Source organism: Anoplopoma fimbria, chromosome 20, assembly GCF_027596085.1.
Source record: "Anoplopoma fimbria isolate UVic2021 breed Golden Eagle Sablefish chromosome 20, Afim_UVic_2022, whole genome shotgun sequence".
Taxonomy (NCBI): domain Eukaryota; kingdom Metazoa; phylum Chordata; class Actinopteri; order Perciformes; family Anoplopomatidae; genus Anoplopoma; species Anoplopoma fimbria.
Genome location: NC_072468.1, coordinates 10316399 through 10331830, shown reverse-complemented (window position 1 = coordinate 10331830; position 15432 = coordinate 10316399). Strand labels below are relative to the sequence as shown.

General features: G+C 39.8%; 2 protein-coding genes across 2 annotated transcripts in view; both read right to left on the bottom strand.

Annotated features, from left to right (window-relative positions):
• Positions 1-36: 36 nt before the first annotated feature.
• On the bottom strand, positions 37-6377 carry rwdd1 (RWD domain containing 1). The gene is made up of 6 exons (XM_054621694.1): positions 6162-6377; positions 5617-5682; positions 5246-5376; positions 4643-4786; positions 3579-3774; positions 37-1761 (listed from the first exon to the last, which is right to left on the bottom strand). The coding sequence occupies exons 1-6, from the start codon at positions 6232-6234 to the stop codon at positions 1649-1651; spliced, it is 723 nt and encodes a 240-aa protein (XP_054477669.1). The 5' UTR covers positions 6235-6377; the 3' UTR covers positions 37-1648.
• Positions 6378-7292: 915 nt separating this feature from the next.
• Positions 7293-15432, bottom strand: part of LOC129109242 (oxysterol-binding protein-related protein 10-like) — a 64220-nt gene continuing 56080 nt past the window's right edge. Inside the window, exons 9-14 of the mRNA XM_054621264.1 lie at positions 10040-10126; positions 9873-9936; positions 9601-9760; positions 9313-9454; positions 8025-8369; positions 7293-7490 (exon numbers count right to left, since the gene is read on the bottom strand). Coding sequence (XP_054477239.1) covers positions 7293-7490; positions 8025-8369; positions 9313-9454; positions 9601-9760; positions 9873-9936; positions 10040-10126 — 996 coding nt within the window. The remainder of the gene's footprint in view (positions 7491-8024; positions 8370-9312; positions 9455-9600; positions 9761-9872; positions 9937-10039; positions 10127-15432) is intronic.

Genomic DNA, 15432 nt, shown 5'->3' with positions numbered 1-15432 from the left:
AGCCTTGTCTTGTGGGGAGACACTACAGGTAAAAACATTGTTTTCTATGCACTTGTCAATTTTGGCGCATTTCATGACTTCTTTCAGACTAGTGGAAAGAAAACATCCAAAATACACATTAAGGTGTTTATTTGACTACTATTTGCATCTATAGAGTTCTCCTGAATTCCCCAAAAGTTTGCAAAATGCCTCATTTACATATTCAAACATAACATTTCAGGAAAATTGAAGTGAACAAAAATGTTTTTATGTAAGTAATACACTGGTGATAACTATTAGGTCATTTTTTTTTTATCCTATTCTCCTGTAGTAATTTAGTAAATTAGCTTTTTCTCAGACTGTGAGCCAGAAATCTCCACTTGAGTAGCACTTACATCAACCTAACTTTCCAGTTTCATTCCTATCTATATTCTGAAGGTTTGTACAGAGGGGTGTGTTCATATATCATTCACAGCCTGATTTATACAAAATGTTCCTAAACAGAACCCCTTAAAATGTATTCCTTTTTTTCATGGCTAATGACAGTATTTTCTGACTTATGGAGTGATAGATAGCGATATCGAAAATTCCCTCTGTAAAAACCTTTGATTCTAATATGTCAAGAAAATGAAACAAGAACTTTGAACCCGTCTTTATCCAATGTTCAGATTTCTGCTCTGGAAATATATACAAATTACCCCATATATGATAAAATAATTCCTAATTTGCATATTAATCTACATATACATTTTCTAAAAAATTGTAAATAAGAAAACAATTATTGTCTTAATGTAAGTAATCAAATGGGGAATTTTTCATGGTGATATCTGCTAGTTATTTTAAGAACCTATTAACCTGGTAATATTGTCAGTATTTGCAGGTACAATTTTACTGCCCACATTTCAGAAGCAAATACTATATGTGTTTAACTCCACCTCCTTCATATGACAGCTACAGTTACTTATTACTTTGCAGATAACGTTTTTAAATACCGACCACATGGTCAATTTATAAAATTTTATGTAAGATGTTTATAAAACATGATGTACATTTGAAGAAATAATTCAACAAAAAGATAAGTGTTTAAAAGAACCTCACCCTGAACTACCTACAACATAAAAATGCTGGCCACATCTTTAATAAAACCATGTCCTAAAACGCTACATAATAAGTGCTTTTCATTTTCATAGTTGATATTTTATATTGTATATTTTGCTTCCAACACTGTTACTTTAAATAAGAGTGTGAATGCAGCAGTCTCACTTGTAATGATGTATATTGCTACTTTCATGCCAGAAAAACATCTAAATACTTATTTTACTCCCTGTCTATACGTGATTATACTGCCCTCTTCTGGTCAAGTAGCAGGCCTGTCATTGGGACGTCCTGCATGTCAAATAGCACCAGAGCCGAGTCACACGTTTATTCTGTCAATTTAATTGTTTAGGCATAGAAATGAACACTCGTTGGTGTGTGTGTGTGTGTGTGTGTGTGTGTGTGTGTGTGTGTGTGTGTGTGTGTGTGTGTGTGTGTGAATTAGTTGTATTTAAGAAGATTCCCTCGTCAACTGTTGTTAAGAGTCTTTCAAAAATAAATGTGTCTGTTCAGATGATCGTATCCCAGGGAGGAGCAGGTGTGGCTCCTGTCAGTCCTCTGTCCTAATCCTGTTTCAGTCCTCATCACTCCCCATCTCTAAAGGGTCAAAGTCTGGGTCGTCCTCGTCCAAGTCCAAGTCCTCAATGTCCTGGAAGAGCGACTCATCCACTTCGACGTTGTTCCCAGCTGTGGAGGAAGAAACATAGACTTATATATTAGAAATGGACGCAGTTGCATCGCCATCTTGGTTTTTGGCCGGCACCATCGCAGGTGCATGTTAGCATAAAATGAGGGCTAAAAACAAACCATTCTCCAATAGATCCACTCTGAACTAAAGAATACATCTTTTCTGGATGTTTTTTTGCAGTGCTCAATGGCCCCCCAAATCTTCACTGCAGTCCCAAACATGTTACAAAACTATATTATTATGAATATTAAAGGGTCCCTTCCCTATCACTTGATCACTTAATGAGGCAGTGAGAGGAAGAGTTGGGAATTACTATATCGGTATACATTTTAGGTCGCAATTACATTGGTGCACTCATCATCAATTTGCATTACACATTGTGCAGTTTAAGGTTCTTCATCCTGGGCTTTGGATATTTGGGCGATTACCAACTTCCTTTCAGAATGTTGTTGATGCTGTTATGAAAACCTCAATAATCTGTGCCCTACTGTACTTTTAGACACCCACATCTCTGTTTTTCCACATGCATCCTCACCAAAACTTTGCTCTATGCTCCACAAGAGTGGCCCAAGAGTGGTTAGGGTTGTATAGAATGTAATTGAATTTTTACATGAAAGGGTTGATTGAGAGGTGTTTTAATGTCTGTCATCATATTTTATGATGTTATCGCCCTAAAAAATATGATTTGTGTTACTGTGGTTATATAAATGTTATTTATAGAGACGTTAGATTGCTGCAAGAACGGCCCTTAAATACAGGGCTTAACACCAACAAATACACAAACAAGATATCTTGTTGGATAAAAACATGTTCAGAATTTTGGAAATTATATATTTCTTGATTTTTCAATAGGGTTGACCTTTGGACTGAGGACTGAGACAGTTACAGAGTTGATGACTTGCTGTGTAAGTGAGAGAGAGTGACAGAAAGAGGAAAAGCGAAGGGTGACTATTGCATACAATGTTTTTGTAAGTTATCAATAATAATAATAATTTGAATGATGAATTCAAAGAAAACTCGGTACAGCCCTAGAAATGGATATGCTCTGAATTTTGATATTGAAGATAAGATAATAATGTTAAACAGAATGCGACGCTGTGATATTGTAGCAGCTTATTGCCTTTCATGAATGCATTACAAGATTATTAATCCTAACCACCTTGACTGTATTGTTAGGTGTTCATTAACGTAATGCAACAATCTCGCAGGGTGGAGGAGGTAACATCCCATCTTAAACCTGAACAGCTTAAATGCACCACCTGAGGCTCCAGCAAGAAATATTTTAACCCTTTTATCTTTTATTCTTATTTGTAATTTTGTTCTGTTTTTATTCTTTTTTTATTATTTAAGTGCCAATTTACTATATTGTAGTGATATTTCACTTACATTTTGTAATACCTACCAATAATCAGTTTTTGGAATATTAAGTACTTTTATGATTGTACAATACATGTGAAAATCAATAAATGATCACATTTGATTCAACACTTGAACATGTCTATAACATTTAGTGCATTATGACAAAAGACATCATATGGGACTGATGAAATAAACCAACCCAAACACACACTTTGATCAATGCTGATGGCTTTTTCTGTACTGTGCTCCCATTTTGACCTCTACAATGTTGACATTTAAGTTATGGAATAAATGTTAATGTTGTTGTGCATTCAAATAAAATAGTTTTTTGTCCTGAAGTAAACGACTTGCCATTATTAGAAAAAATTCTTGTTTGATGTTTTCCACTCTTTGTACTAAAAAGAACTAATGCTCCTTAAAAAAGCATTAGTTGAAACATTCCCACTCAAACACTCACCTTCTTCAAGGAACTGAATGTCGGACGTGTCCAGGTTGTGGTCTGTCTCAAACAGCTGTTTACCGGTGAGTTTGAGCTTTCCTCCCTGCTCCTCCTCTTTCTGTCTTCTCTTCCTCAGCTCGGTCACCTCCAGCTCAAACCTGGCTTTCCACAACAGGAAGTTTTCAATGGTTACCACCGTGCCCTGGAACAACACCTGACAAAACACACAAACACATCATTAGACACTACGCTATCATTGACCACATACATTCATTAAAAAGGCTAACTTTGGGTATTTTTCAACCTGGACCCTATTTCTTTTTCTTTCTAAGTCACTAAAGGGGACAACTTTTATTTTAAGTTGGTCCAGTATTGAGGCAGAACGCTGCAGACTGCAGCTGCTGAACAGGCTGTAACGTAATCGCTTGGGGCATCAATGTACGTTCACTTAAAGTGCTTGTTTTTTGCCAGTGACAAGCTCATATTGTTATTACACGTGTCTGACAAACTTCTTTACTTTTCACATGATCGTGAAAGAGCGGTGGAAAGCGTGAGGGGAAGTAGGAGAGAGTAGTTCCGATGTTATCAGAGTTTGTTGTAATGGAGAACATAAAATGTAGCTTAGTGATATCTTAAAGATTTTCAGTGTCGTTGCTGATCATTATTTTTGATTTCCACTATGTGGATGAGACACAAGATCTCAGAATGAGACTTCTTAGAGGGAGACGCACGATAACAAATGGACGGGATCAAGCGAAAGGTAAAATAAAATGTTCCTTTCTCAGAAGTGTTCTTTCCATAATGTTGTCAGAGACTTATAATAACAATATGAGCAATACAGTGGGAACCACAAGCACTTTTAGTGGACGTACATTGGCAATAAGCAGTAGCCCCGAGCGATTACACTGCAGCCCGTTTAGCGGCTCCCGTCTACAGCATTCTCCTTCAACACCGGACCAATAACAAATACTGTTGTCCCCATTAGTCTCCAAAAAACTAGAAACTAAAAGTGGAAAATAGGACTGAAATTATTGATTTGATATTCATTTATGAATGCGACATGTATATTTTCCCGTTCCCACCTTCTCTGCTTCCTCTGCCTCCTCCTCTTTCCGCCGTTTCTCCTCCTCTCGTCTGTTTTTCATCAGGTCCACTATTTCATTAAGTTTCTCCTGAACGGCAGTCACCAGGGTGAAGATCATCACCATGCCCAGGTTTTCTTCTGCCTGCAGAAGAACCACATATACACATTGGTCCACTGTCTGTTAACATAAAGTCCACTGTCAGAAACTTAGAAGTACCATCAGATTCAGATTTAAGCTTCAATCCACAAATCACAAAAGTTGTCCATTCCTGTTTCCTTTAAATTAGAACCATCTCCAAAATCAAACCAATTCTCTCAAATCTGAAAAAAGTAATTGATGCATTGATCTTCTCAAAACTTAACAGGTGTGATAATGCCCATTAAAAGCCTGGCAGCAGAATTCTGAACCAGTTGTAGCTGTGGAAGTGGCCTCTTGCAGAAGAAAAGTATGAAAGCTTTGGCAGAAAGTAAAGTTAGCTCTATAAGCAGTCAAAATCCAAAGATATGTGCAAAATATCTCCAAAACAACACACTCAACAACTCCTGTACAGAATATGGACAAGGGGCCAAAATCCATCATATTAAGTTCAGATGGAAAGACCTGCTGCTGCAGTAAGGTGAGGATGTCCTCCACATCGCTGTCCTCCAGGTTCTCCTGGGAGTGGATCTCCCACAGCGGAGGCTCATCTGGGTATTTCTCTATGTACGTGAACTTAAGCGTTGCTTCAACAACTGCAAGAAGAAAAGCAGACAGCTTTTATTATCACAGTTTGCTATATTTCTACTTAACAAGATTTCAGCTTTTGTGGGGTGTTTACTACACATCAAATCAACTCTGGCATGCTGTTTGACTCACAATGAACCTTCAATATTACTGATTATTTTCATTTTTTCCAAAGGTGAGATTTCATAACAATTGTCATGCATGCAATGGATGACATTTTACAACCACACACACATCAGTGTACTCACTTTCACCATTTTCCCCTGCATCTGACGTTACAGTGATGGTGAAGCTGGTGGGATCGTCTGAAAGCACTGCAAACAAACATGGATTCATGTCATCATCTTGATATTTGATAACGATAAACAATATTCATAGGTAACAAAATCACAGAATACATTTAATGCTGTTAGGATTGTCATTGTACAACAATAACATACATAAATGCAGTATAATGCAGTGATACATACAAAGCTATGCACACACTATATATAGCTCAGTGTGGGGAGAAGAGTTAGGCGTAATTTAGTCATCCGTCCATATGAGATACAGTAAAGGCCCACTGTAACAGCTTGTCAAATCACTTCTGCTTGTCTGACATTTAGCTTGAGTACAGTTACAACTAAAAAAGAATATAAACCACTGGGTGATAAAATGAAATGGTTAGCTATTGTTGGTATGAGTTGGTTTGAGTAAATTACGTTGCCAGCAGGCAAACTGACTTGTTAGCCTGCTAGCTAACTCTGCTGCCTTTCGCCACTCTGTCTTAAATCACAGCTATTGTAATCCCCACCTGTGAAAGAGTCTGGGTAGATGGACTCTATAGCTTCGAGTTCATTTCTTTGCTCTTCGGCGTAGTCCGTCATGTTTGCGTGGCTGCAGGTTATCTGGAAGTTTGACAAATCATCACCGCTACATTCAAGCTAACACACTGGCTGTGCTGCGTGCTCCACAGGGGTGATCGATGATATCGGTGTTCGGACATTTTGGCCTGATACTGGTATAGTTCTCTAGCTAGCTGGGAAAAATTGAACAAGGATAGTTACTACTGTTTTAAAATGTTGCCACAACACATCTGGGCGTTATAACAAGACATGTTTGTTTTATTCAGGGGTTCTCCAACAACTTCACTGTGACAACGACAGGGCCACTTTTCTGTAATCCATTGGTTGGGGCTTCAACCGCACAGACAACTTGAGAAGTTCACCAAGATCACGACAGTGCCACCAACTGACAAATGTAGGAAGTGGAGGATGAAACTTCTGCAATATAATTTAAACTATGCAGGTCTAAATGTCTTACGAACTTTTCTCTTTATTTGCAGTTTATTTATCATTCATGTTTAGAAAACATTACGCCCTATCACATGAGTGCATGTGTCAAGAATGAGCGTTAATAATGAAAGGTATAATGTGCTGTTTAACACAGGACTCATATTCTTGTGCTTAACTTATAATACTTAATTAACCTTGAAAATAATTGTATGAAGCCTTATAAATACATACGTGTTGAAGTGTTCACGTAACATTTATAATTGCGGTTGACTGAGAGGCTTTTGCTGATGGCTTATTGGAAATCAAGAAACTAAAATCAGTTTATTAGTGACTACCAGTTCCTGTGAACTGATTCAGAAATTATAAAGTGGGTAAATATATCTGCTGGCAAACTGAAATAAAAGTGATTGTAAAAAACTCACTAGGATCTCCAATATGAGTGTAGCTGTTCTTATATGAACTCTTACTCAACACAAACGACTGATCTGAGGTCTGCAGAGAATGATGGACTTTATTGAGCAGCAGGGCAAAGCCTTACACGTACACAGTAACAGAGACAGCTAACTGGACTTCTGTTTTTAGGGAGCACGCCTGGAAACGTGAGGCTCTAAAGTCTCAGGTGGAGCGTCTCTGCATCCTTCAGACTTCCATTAATCTGGAGGTGGTGGAACTAAGACGGGGAGGGGAGCTCTCAGTCTGGGAGAGGAGCAGCAGGAGTCGGTGGAGGATGTGCAGGAGATGGAGGAGAAAGGAGCATCTCTGGTACACAGCTCTGGTAGAAGGGATCGTCCTCGTCGGGACTCCATCAGCTCCTGGTAGATCTGGAAGTCTGTGAAGTCCAACAGTGTCTGGAGGAAACCACAAAGAAACATGTTGTATTGAAATAACATGCATCATAAAACCTCCATTAAAAAAACAAGATGAAGTGAAGAAGCACGGCTAGACACTGAGACACTACCAAATATCTCACACTGCTGTACGTCAGCCTGATCAACTGTACCTTGAATTGAGACTAGTGGGAGGAAGAAGAGCTCTCTCTGGTCCATGAAGTTCAGCATCACAGTCAGTCAACGTGTGGAAATAGCTGTGAGGAGAAAGAGATGGTGTAAACAGAATGTAAACAGAAAGGCAGCTTTACTCCATCACCCCAGAAATTATTATTACACAGCTCTGTTTCTGTTTGTTATCTGAGAGGTGATATTTACGAGTGTGCCTCAGGTCCCTGCTGTTCCTCTGAGGTCTTCACATGGCGATAGGAGGCAGTGGTGCAGGTTGATGGAGGAGGATGCAGATGGGGCTAATGTCATCTGGCAGAGTCTTCGGGTGGAGGTCGAGGTTGATGGCTGCAGGGGGATGTTCAGACGCCAGGGGGATGTTCAGACGCCAGGGGGATGTTCAGACGCCAGGGGGATGTTCAGACGCCAGGTGTCTGCGAGGATCTGCAGGTGGAGGCATCGGTGATGGTTGGTGGTAGAGGCTGTAGGTGGAGGTTTGATCTCAGCTGTCTGGCAGCAACCTGCAGGTGGAGGCGGCACCTGCATGTTGCTGGTAGAGACTGTAGGTGTAGGTTTGACCTCAGCTGTCTTCCAGCAATCTGCAGGTGGAGGCGGCACATGTAGATTGCTAGAGGATGCAGGTGGAACTATGATCATCTGGTAGAGTCTTTGGGTGGAGGCCGGGGTTGATGGCTGAAGGTGGATGTTCAGGCGGCAGGTGTCTGCGAGGATCTGCAGGTGGACGCATGGCTGATGATTGCTGGTAGAGGCTGTAGGTGGAGATTAAGATGGCAGCTGTCTGCCAGAATCTGCAGGTGGAGGCGGCACATGTAGATTGCTCGCAGAACCTGTAGGTGGAGGTTTGACTGTCTGCCGGAAACTACACCTGCATGTTGCTGGCAGAGGCTACAGGTGTAGCTTAAGTTGTCTAGCAAAAGTCTTTAGGTGGAGGCCGAGGTTGATGGCTGCAGGTGGAGGTTCAGGCAGCAGGTGTCTGCAAGGATCTGCATGTGGAGGCATGGCTGATGGTTGCTGGTAGAGGCTGTAGGTGGAGGTTTGACTTTAGCAGTCTGACAGAAACGGTAGGTGGAAACAGCACCAACAGGTTGCTGCCAGCACCTGCAGGTTACTGGTAGAGGCTGTAGGTGGAGTTTTGACCTCAGCTGTCTACAAGAAACTGCAGGTGGAGGCGGCGCATGCAGTTTGCTGGTAGATGTTGTAGGTGGAGGTTTGACTGCAGCTGTCTACCACAATCTGCAGGTGGAGGTTTGTTAGTTGTTTCGCAGGCAGCAGTTCAAGGTAGATGTTTTGTTTGTAGGCGGATGGTGGAGGTTGTAGTAGGAGGGTGGAGGAGGTGCTTTATCTGGTTTTCAGAGGCTGTTTGTGTTCTGGCAGATGATTTCAGGAACTGTTGAGGCTGAAGCTGATTAAAGAGAATTTTGACAAAGGCTGCATTCACTGACTCAAAAAAAGAGGATTCTTAAGTAGTGAAGAAGATCACTTAAACTTAACTTAACTTAACTTAACTTAACTTAACTTAACTTAACTTAAACTATGAAAATTAAACATTCACTACAATAATATTTACAGTTATGATGTTATTGATCATTATTTTGTCTTAGATCTTTGGTTCTCCTGAAGTGTCCACAAAATAAAGTGGAGGATGAACTCCGACCCTGTAAGAGACGTCCACGTGCATCTGTCCGTCTTGGTCTACTGTCTCTGTAAACGTGGGACGGTCCAGTCTCTCCCAGAGCTTCTGCTTGATGAGACGTCCCAGGTCTAAGCTGTGCGGACGCAGACGGCCGTTCTTGAACCTGTGAGGAGATGAAGACACAGAGATGAAATCATAACCAGACATGAGATTAAAAAGTTGATACATGGAATAAATTGAGTGAGACATTTTTATTATCAATGATTGGAAAATGTGATAATCATCAGATTGATTTTTGATGCAACACACCTCAGCATATCATCCACAACTTGGTGGTAGACCTGCTGGTACTCTTCAGCAGAGCAGTTGTGGATCTTCAGAGGGCCGTCATGGTGCAGTGGAGCCGAGGAGGGCCGGGGGCCACGCTGGAGGCAACCGGCAGGTCTGCAGGTGGGATGGTGGCCCGAGGCTTTGGGAGAAAAGACACAAAAACAGGAACGTCAAGAGCTGGGGTGGAGGACTGAGGAGAGGGGACCCGGTTCACCACCTCTGGAGTCTCAGCAGGTTCCGAAGGACCGGACACGGAGCTCCGCCTCCTCTTCTGGGGACGGTCTCCAGCAGCAGCTTGCGGGTCAAAGTCTGCACCTGGTGATCAACACATGAGAGGATGTCAAACTAAAAGCTGTCTAATATTCTCTGGAGGATTTACACTGTGAACTATTTGAACATGAGGATCAAAATGTGTCACCTGGTCGTCCCTGCAGCATGGACACTGTCTGCGTGAGGAGACTCTCCTTCCTCTCTGGTTGTCCTGCAGGTGGACGGGCACATCACACTGCAACGACACACACTCATGTTAGAATGAATGAGGCTTCACTAGTGCAGTCAAAGAAACATCTGGCATTGGATAAAGTCAATAATAACATTTATTGTCACAAGCATAATGAACCTATCAGTCCATTCAACCCTTGAAAGAGTTCATGGAGGCCACATTAAGTTAGCAGGAGGCCCCAGGGCTAAATCCTCACACTCTTACACAGTGTGGACAGGTTTTCTCTGCTTTAATATTAGCTAGCTAAAGATCTGCTGGTAGCTTGATTAAAAACATGAATTCAGGAGTATGCTGCATGTAATCATAAAAATTTAAAGAGTGAAGGAGTTAAAAACCTCCTCAAGACAGAAGCTCAAGGTCAGATAACAAAGCAGGACCCTCCTTATATATAAGTTCAAGTACTTTATAGTTGAGACCCTTCTGTTAATCGGCTATATTTAAACATCCAATATCAATGTATTAGCTTTCAACTGGGTGATATTAATTTGTGATAAGAATGAGTTGGTTAAAGATATATAAAAATATGATAAAACATTATTGTAAGTAAGTCAGGCATTGATTTTAATGTACTTATAATGACTAGATGAATTGAGTGTGTACAGTACTGTAGTCTACCTGATCCTGTAGCCAAACAGTGTTCATCATTACAGTAAAAACGAGCGTCTCCTACATTATTTATGAGGATAATATTAATAATAATAATGAGTTTTATCATCGGGGTGGGGGAGTGTTCATGGCAGAGCCGATTGACTAAACATCAGTGAACTTTTAAGGTGTCTGAAAGTGTCGACGGTAAAACACATAGAAAACCACTGTAGACACTCAAAGTGTTCAAATCTCACATTGTCCATGATGAAGTCAGTTGTGTCTCTTTCGTCAGTCTCTGTGAGTCTGTAGTTCTGGTCGGGATGTACCAAGTCCTCAGTAGAAGAGATACTTTGAGAGCAATCGTCCAGTGAAAGTTGAGAAAACACTTTTCTTGAGGCGTTGTTTCTGTTTAAATGATGATCGAATATTAATGCTGCTCCGAGATGTAACCTAGCAATCATGGAATCTTTGACGGACATTTTGTTTTCAAAGTCACATTTATATATTTACATATTTGTTATATATTAACATATAATGTATACATATTTGGGGTTTTTATTACAATTATTTCTCATAGAAATATAAATCACATATTTGAAGGTGTTTGTGAAAATTACTTCACCAACAGATTACTTTTCATCAGAACAATAATTCACATCACCAGATTTTAATAAAAGCCACAAGATTTGTAAAGACAAATACAAAGTTTATTTTACCAAACCTTATTAAATAATATTTAGAAGTTAAATATCAGGTCAGTTTGAATTTATGTCTACGTATAGTTGCAAGTGATTTTATTTTCTTTACTAACGACGGATATAGACTGAAGTTTATTAGAATAAAATCAGCAGGTCTCCATCCATTAAATTCGGTCTGACCAATAAAGTCTATTAAAAAGTTTATTTACTTTATTAAAACGATGTTGTGATAAATCAAAAGTAAGTATTCACTTGTAACCTATTGGTAAAAATGATGTGTCCATTAAAGCCACTAGAGGGCACTGTACTCCAGAGAAAGTGAAATCCTTCTATACCAACGTCTGACCTGTGGCTCTATGGAGCTTTAGTGGTTTTCCTTATGGGTCATTATGTTCAAAATGTAATTTCTGTGCAAAACGATCGTTTTCGAAAGATGTACATTAATATGAGCGTATAGAAGTTTAGGAAATGTATTGTTTGATGCTAAATGATTCAATTGGTCCGATGTTTACAGATTTTATCAACATGTGCTGAGCTTTCATGAGAGGACTGCAAGGCTAATAGCGTTTAGCATTTTAGGACCATCCTACAAGTAAACATTCTGTTATCATTTATGTTCAAGAACATTTGGTGTGTGTGCATTGTACTGAAAATACTGTTTATTTTCATGTGTAGTGCTGTATAGGATTGGTGTCCATCGCCGCCACGTGCACTTGAGCTAGCACAAAGATAAAATGTAGTGAGTATATTGAGATATACTACATAATTTCTCTTTATTAATGGACTAAATGTTTCATGTTCTTTATTTCAGAGTTAACTGGTATTTTTTGTTTTCTTGTCGTTTTGTATTAACAGAAGAGTTACCACTACAGTTACTTATGCACTGAAAGCTTGCACTAAATGCATGCACTAGATTGTTGCTCAGTTGTTTGTAATGAGCGATACAGTTTAAAGGTACATTAAGTTATCTTAAGATTCAAGTCAGGTTGATTCACTTTATAGGTTAGTGACAGAGATTTGTGAAACATTTGGATGTTTGAAAAGTGAGTCACTCATTGTTGTTCATCTGTCTAACTAGAGAAGACAGTTTGTAGGAGAAGCCAAATTCTGCCTTTTGAACCCTTTCAGTGTTTTCTTATTGCTGCCTATGGTGCTGTTTCATTTTGCTCACCAGATGGCAGCATACACATACTAATGCAGTTAAAGGCAGTAGTGTCCCTTCATCTGTTTCCAGGGTTGTTGTGAATTTTGCAATCAAGAGGTGAAGGTGTTCCACTATTCCACATGTTCAGCTGCACTGACACACACGTACAGTGTCACCATCTTTTATAATGTACTGTCAGAGCCATGCTGTGGACCTCTTTGGATCATATCTAATATTGTATTAATCTATGCTCAGTGGTGAAAAGTAAGTATATACATTTACCCAAGTAGTTTTCTTATTTGCAATCTGGAGGTACTTAATATGTGTACTCTACAATATTTCTTCTCTACATGTATATGATAACTTTAGGTATAAGGAGTTTCTTAAGAGCTTCAGACTTGACAAACAAATCCTATAATCAATTTACAATGTGTTTCATGGATTAAACTTCTGAACAGTGTACTAAAATAGTTAACATTACAGTAACTCCACCTTAGCCAGTTTGGTTTTCATGAGTCAATAATAATGATGATCCATTAATATAATACATATACAGTAAATACATTTCAATCAGGAGAGACTTCAATAAAATTGAACAATAATTTATTACACATGCATAAGAATGAATAGTACAAAGTCTTTGCCTATTGGACTCCACGGCCAAGCTGTATATCAGAGGGGCCCAATGCTGAGATCAGCAAAGCACAATCCCCCCTGGAGTCCAGACACTGGTGGTGGTGATGATGAAGGGACTTCCTGCAATCCTAATGCTGCCTGTGCTGATGAATGGCGGTGACTGGGGTGGAGGAGGGTCACATCTGAAAACTGCTGAAATGACAACTGACCAGCAGATGGCATATTTTTAAAGTTTGACAGCAACGATGTGATTGGCTAAAGGAAACCGTGGCCGAAACTGGTTGGTTAACTTTACGTGAACGCCCCCCAATCACCTTATAGAGTATTCACAGGGACAGAGTGAATGAGTTTATGAATGAACAGGAGTGTAAAGCTAGTCTATCTGACTGAACTTTCGCTAAGCTTCATATAACGTGAACTTTGACCTTTGATTACAATTTACTATATGTACATTTTGCTTGTAAAACTTATGTTCAGTAAATTTAACTGTTACTCTGTTGAATTCCTGGTATTATGTAATACATTAATACATTTAATCAATTAAACTCATTTCCCTCTCTATGTTTAACAGCCTGACCTAACTGTAAAATCTGAATTTACTTGAAAAAATCTAGTAAACTGATTTGACTTAAAATGGTCAGTAAATATTTTCTTCCTATGTTACATTTACTTTAAATCTACATGTTATGTTTAATTTCATGGGTTGAATTTACTTAATTTTGGGAAGTTGTTCAAACTTAAACACGGCAAGAGAAATCAACCTGTACACCTAAATGTACCGTGTGGTAATCCAAGAAAATTAAGAAGCACCCAATAATCCAGGAGACGACAGATGTGATAAGAGAATCTTTATTTTTAAAACAAATACAGAGCTTCTTCAGTCACCCCCCATCCCTACCCACCCTGAGACTACTGTCCACAGTCATGTGTTGCATAGGTTTGTTTAATATATGGACTATATGAGTCAGATGGAGGACAAGGTGTCTATTTGTTTGGTCGAAGCTTCACGATGACTCAGCGGTATTTCCCACCAGACATTCCCAGTGAATATGTTATATGCTCCAGTGTGATCTGCTTCTACCACAGATTGAGAATAGAGATAAATGGTTTAGAGCTGAGATGCTGCAGATCAAAATACTACAGATTATCATACTTCAGGACTGCTTGTTTTAGCTACTACTTCATATACTTGACTTCAATGTACTATAATAATCCATTTAGGTCTTGTACTCCCTTAAGAATGCAATCCAGTGGACAGCTGGACTATTTCACACCACACTGGTACTGTGATACTGATCCTTCAATACAAATGTATCTACCAAGTGCACTATGGCACTTATCAGTTACAAATAGCAGACACTTATGCATTTGCAAATTGGAGGTAGAGAAAGCGGATATATTATTGGATGTCTAATCTTTGAGGTGATGGAGTTTTGGTTTGACACACCTTGTAAGAGGTAGATCAGCTCATTAATAGGAGGAGCCAGAGAGCTGCAGGGGGCCAACTCCAGCTAAAGCTACTACAAGGAAACTTTTATTTTGACTTGATTTTGGCGACCCCTGTGGACAAAGGTAGTAGTGTTTTAGTGAGCCCCACCGCTTAATGTTGTTAAGATCCTCGGCTGCCAGACTCCCTTTGGAAGAAACACTTGTTTTACTGGGTCTGACAGTCTGCCCGACTGAGTCCTGGTTCTGGTTTTCCCGTGCCTCCCTTCCCCCCAGCAATACTGCTTGGGTCTCCAGCAGCATTGTGTTGGTGTTAGGGTTAACACAGGTTAGGGGAGCTCCAGACTACCATGCAGCTTCTCTCCGTTGAGCATAGGCATTTCCCAGGGAAGTCGATGAATAAGTTGTCCTGGACCACGTGAAAGATCCTTCCGACCACCACCTTGTCTTTGGCCGGTCCCATCTAGATCAGCGGTGACCGGCTATGAAGCTAGGCGAAGCTCTGCTCCTGGCCAGAGGAGGAGCCACTGCTCCCGGATGTGGAGCTCTACACCTCTAGCCAGAGGTCGAAAGCGGAAGGAAGCCCCGCTGGAGTCTGAGCTGAAAGAGTTTCTGGTCTTGTTTGCTTATGCAGCTCATATACAGGCATAAGCATTACACTGAGTCTGTTTCATAACAGGTTAAACGTTTCTTGTAGTAACTTTAACAAACCATCAAACTTGAAAAACAAAGATAGAACTCTGGTCAAAATTTACATTAAACATGAATGTTAATCATTTCCTTTAATCGCTCATCTA

Excerpts from the sequence above, each read along its gene's own strand:
- rwdd1 (XM_054621694.1), bottom strand. The coding sequence starts at position 6,234 with ATGACGGACTACGCCGAAGAGCAAAGAAATGAACTCGAAGCTATAGAG. Across the intron at positions 5,683-6,161 it reads CTACCCAGACTCTTTCACAG|TGCTTTCAGACGATCCCACC; the intron begins GTGGGGATTACA and ends GTTTGTTTGCAG. Across the intron at positions 1,762-3,578 it reads CATTCAGTTCCTTGAAGAAG|CTGGGAACAACGTCGAAGTG; the intron begins GTGAGTGTTTGA and ends CTTCCTCCACAG.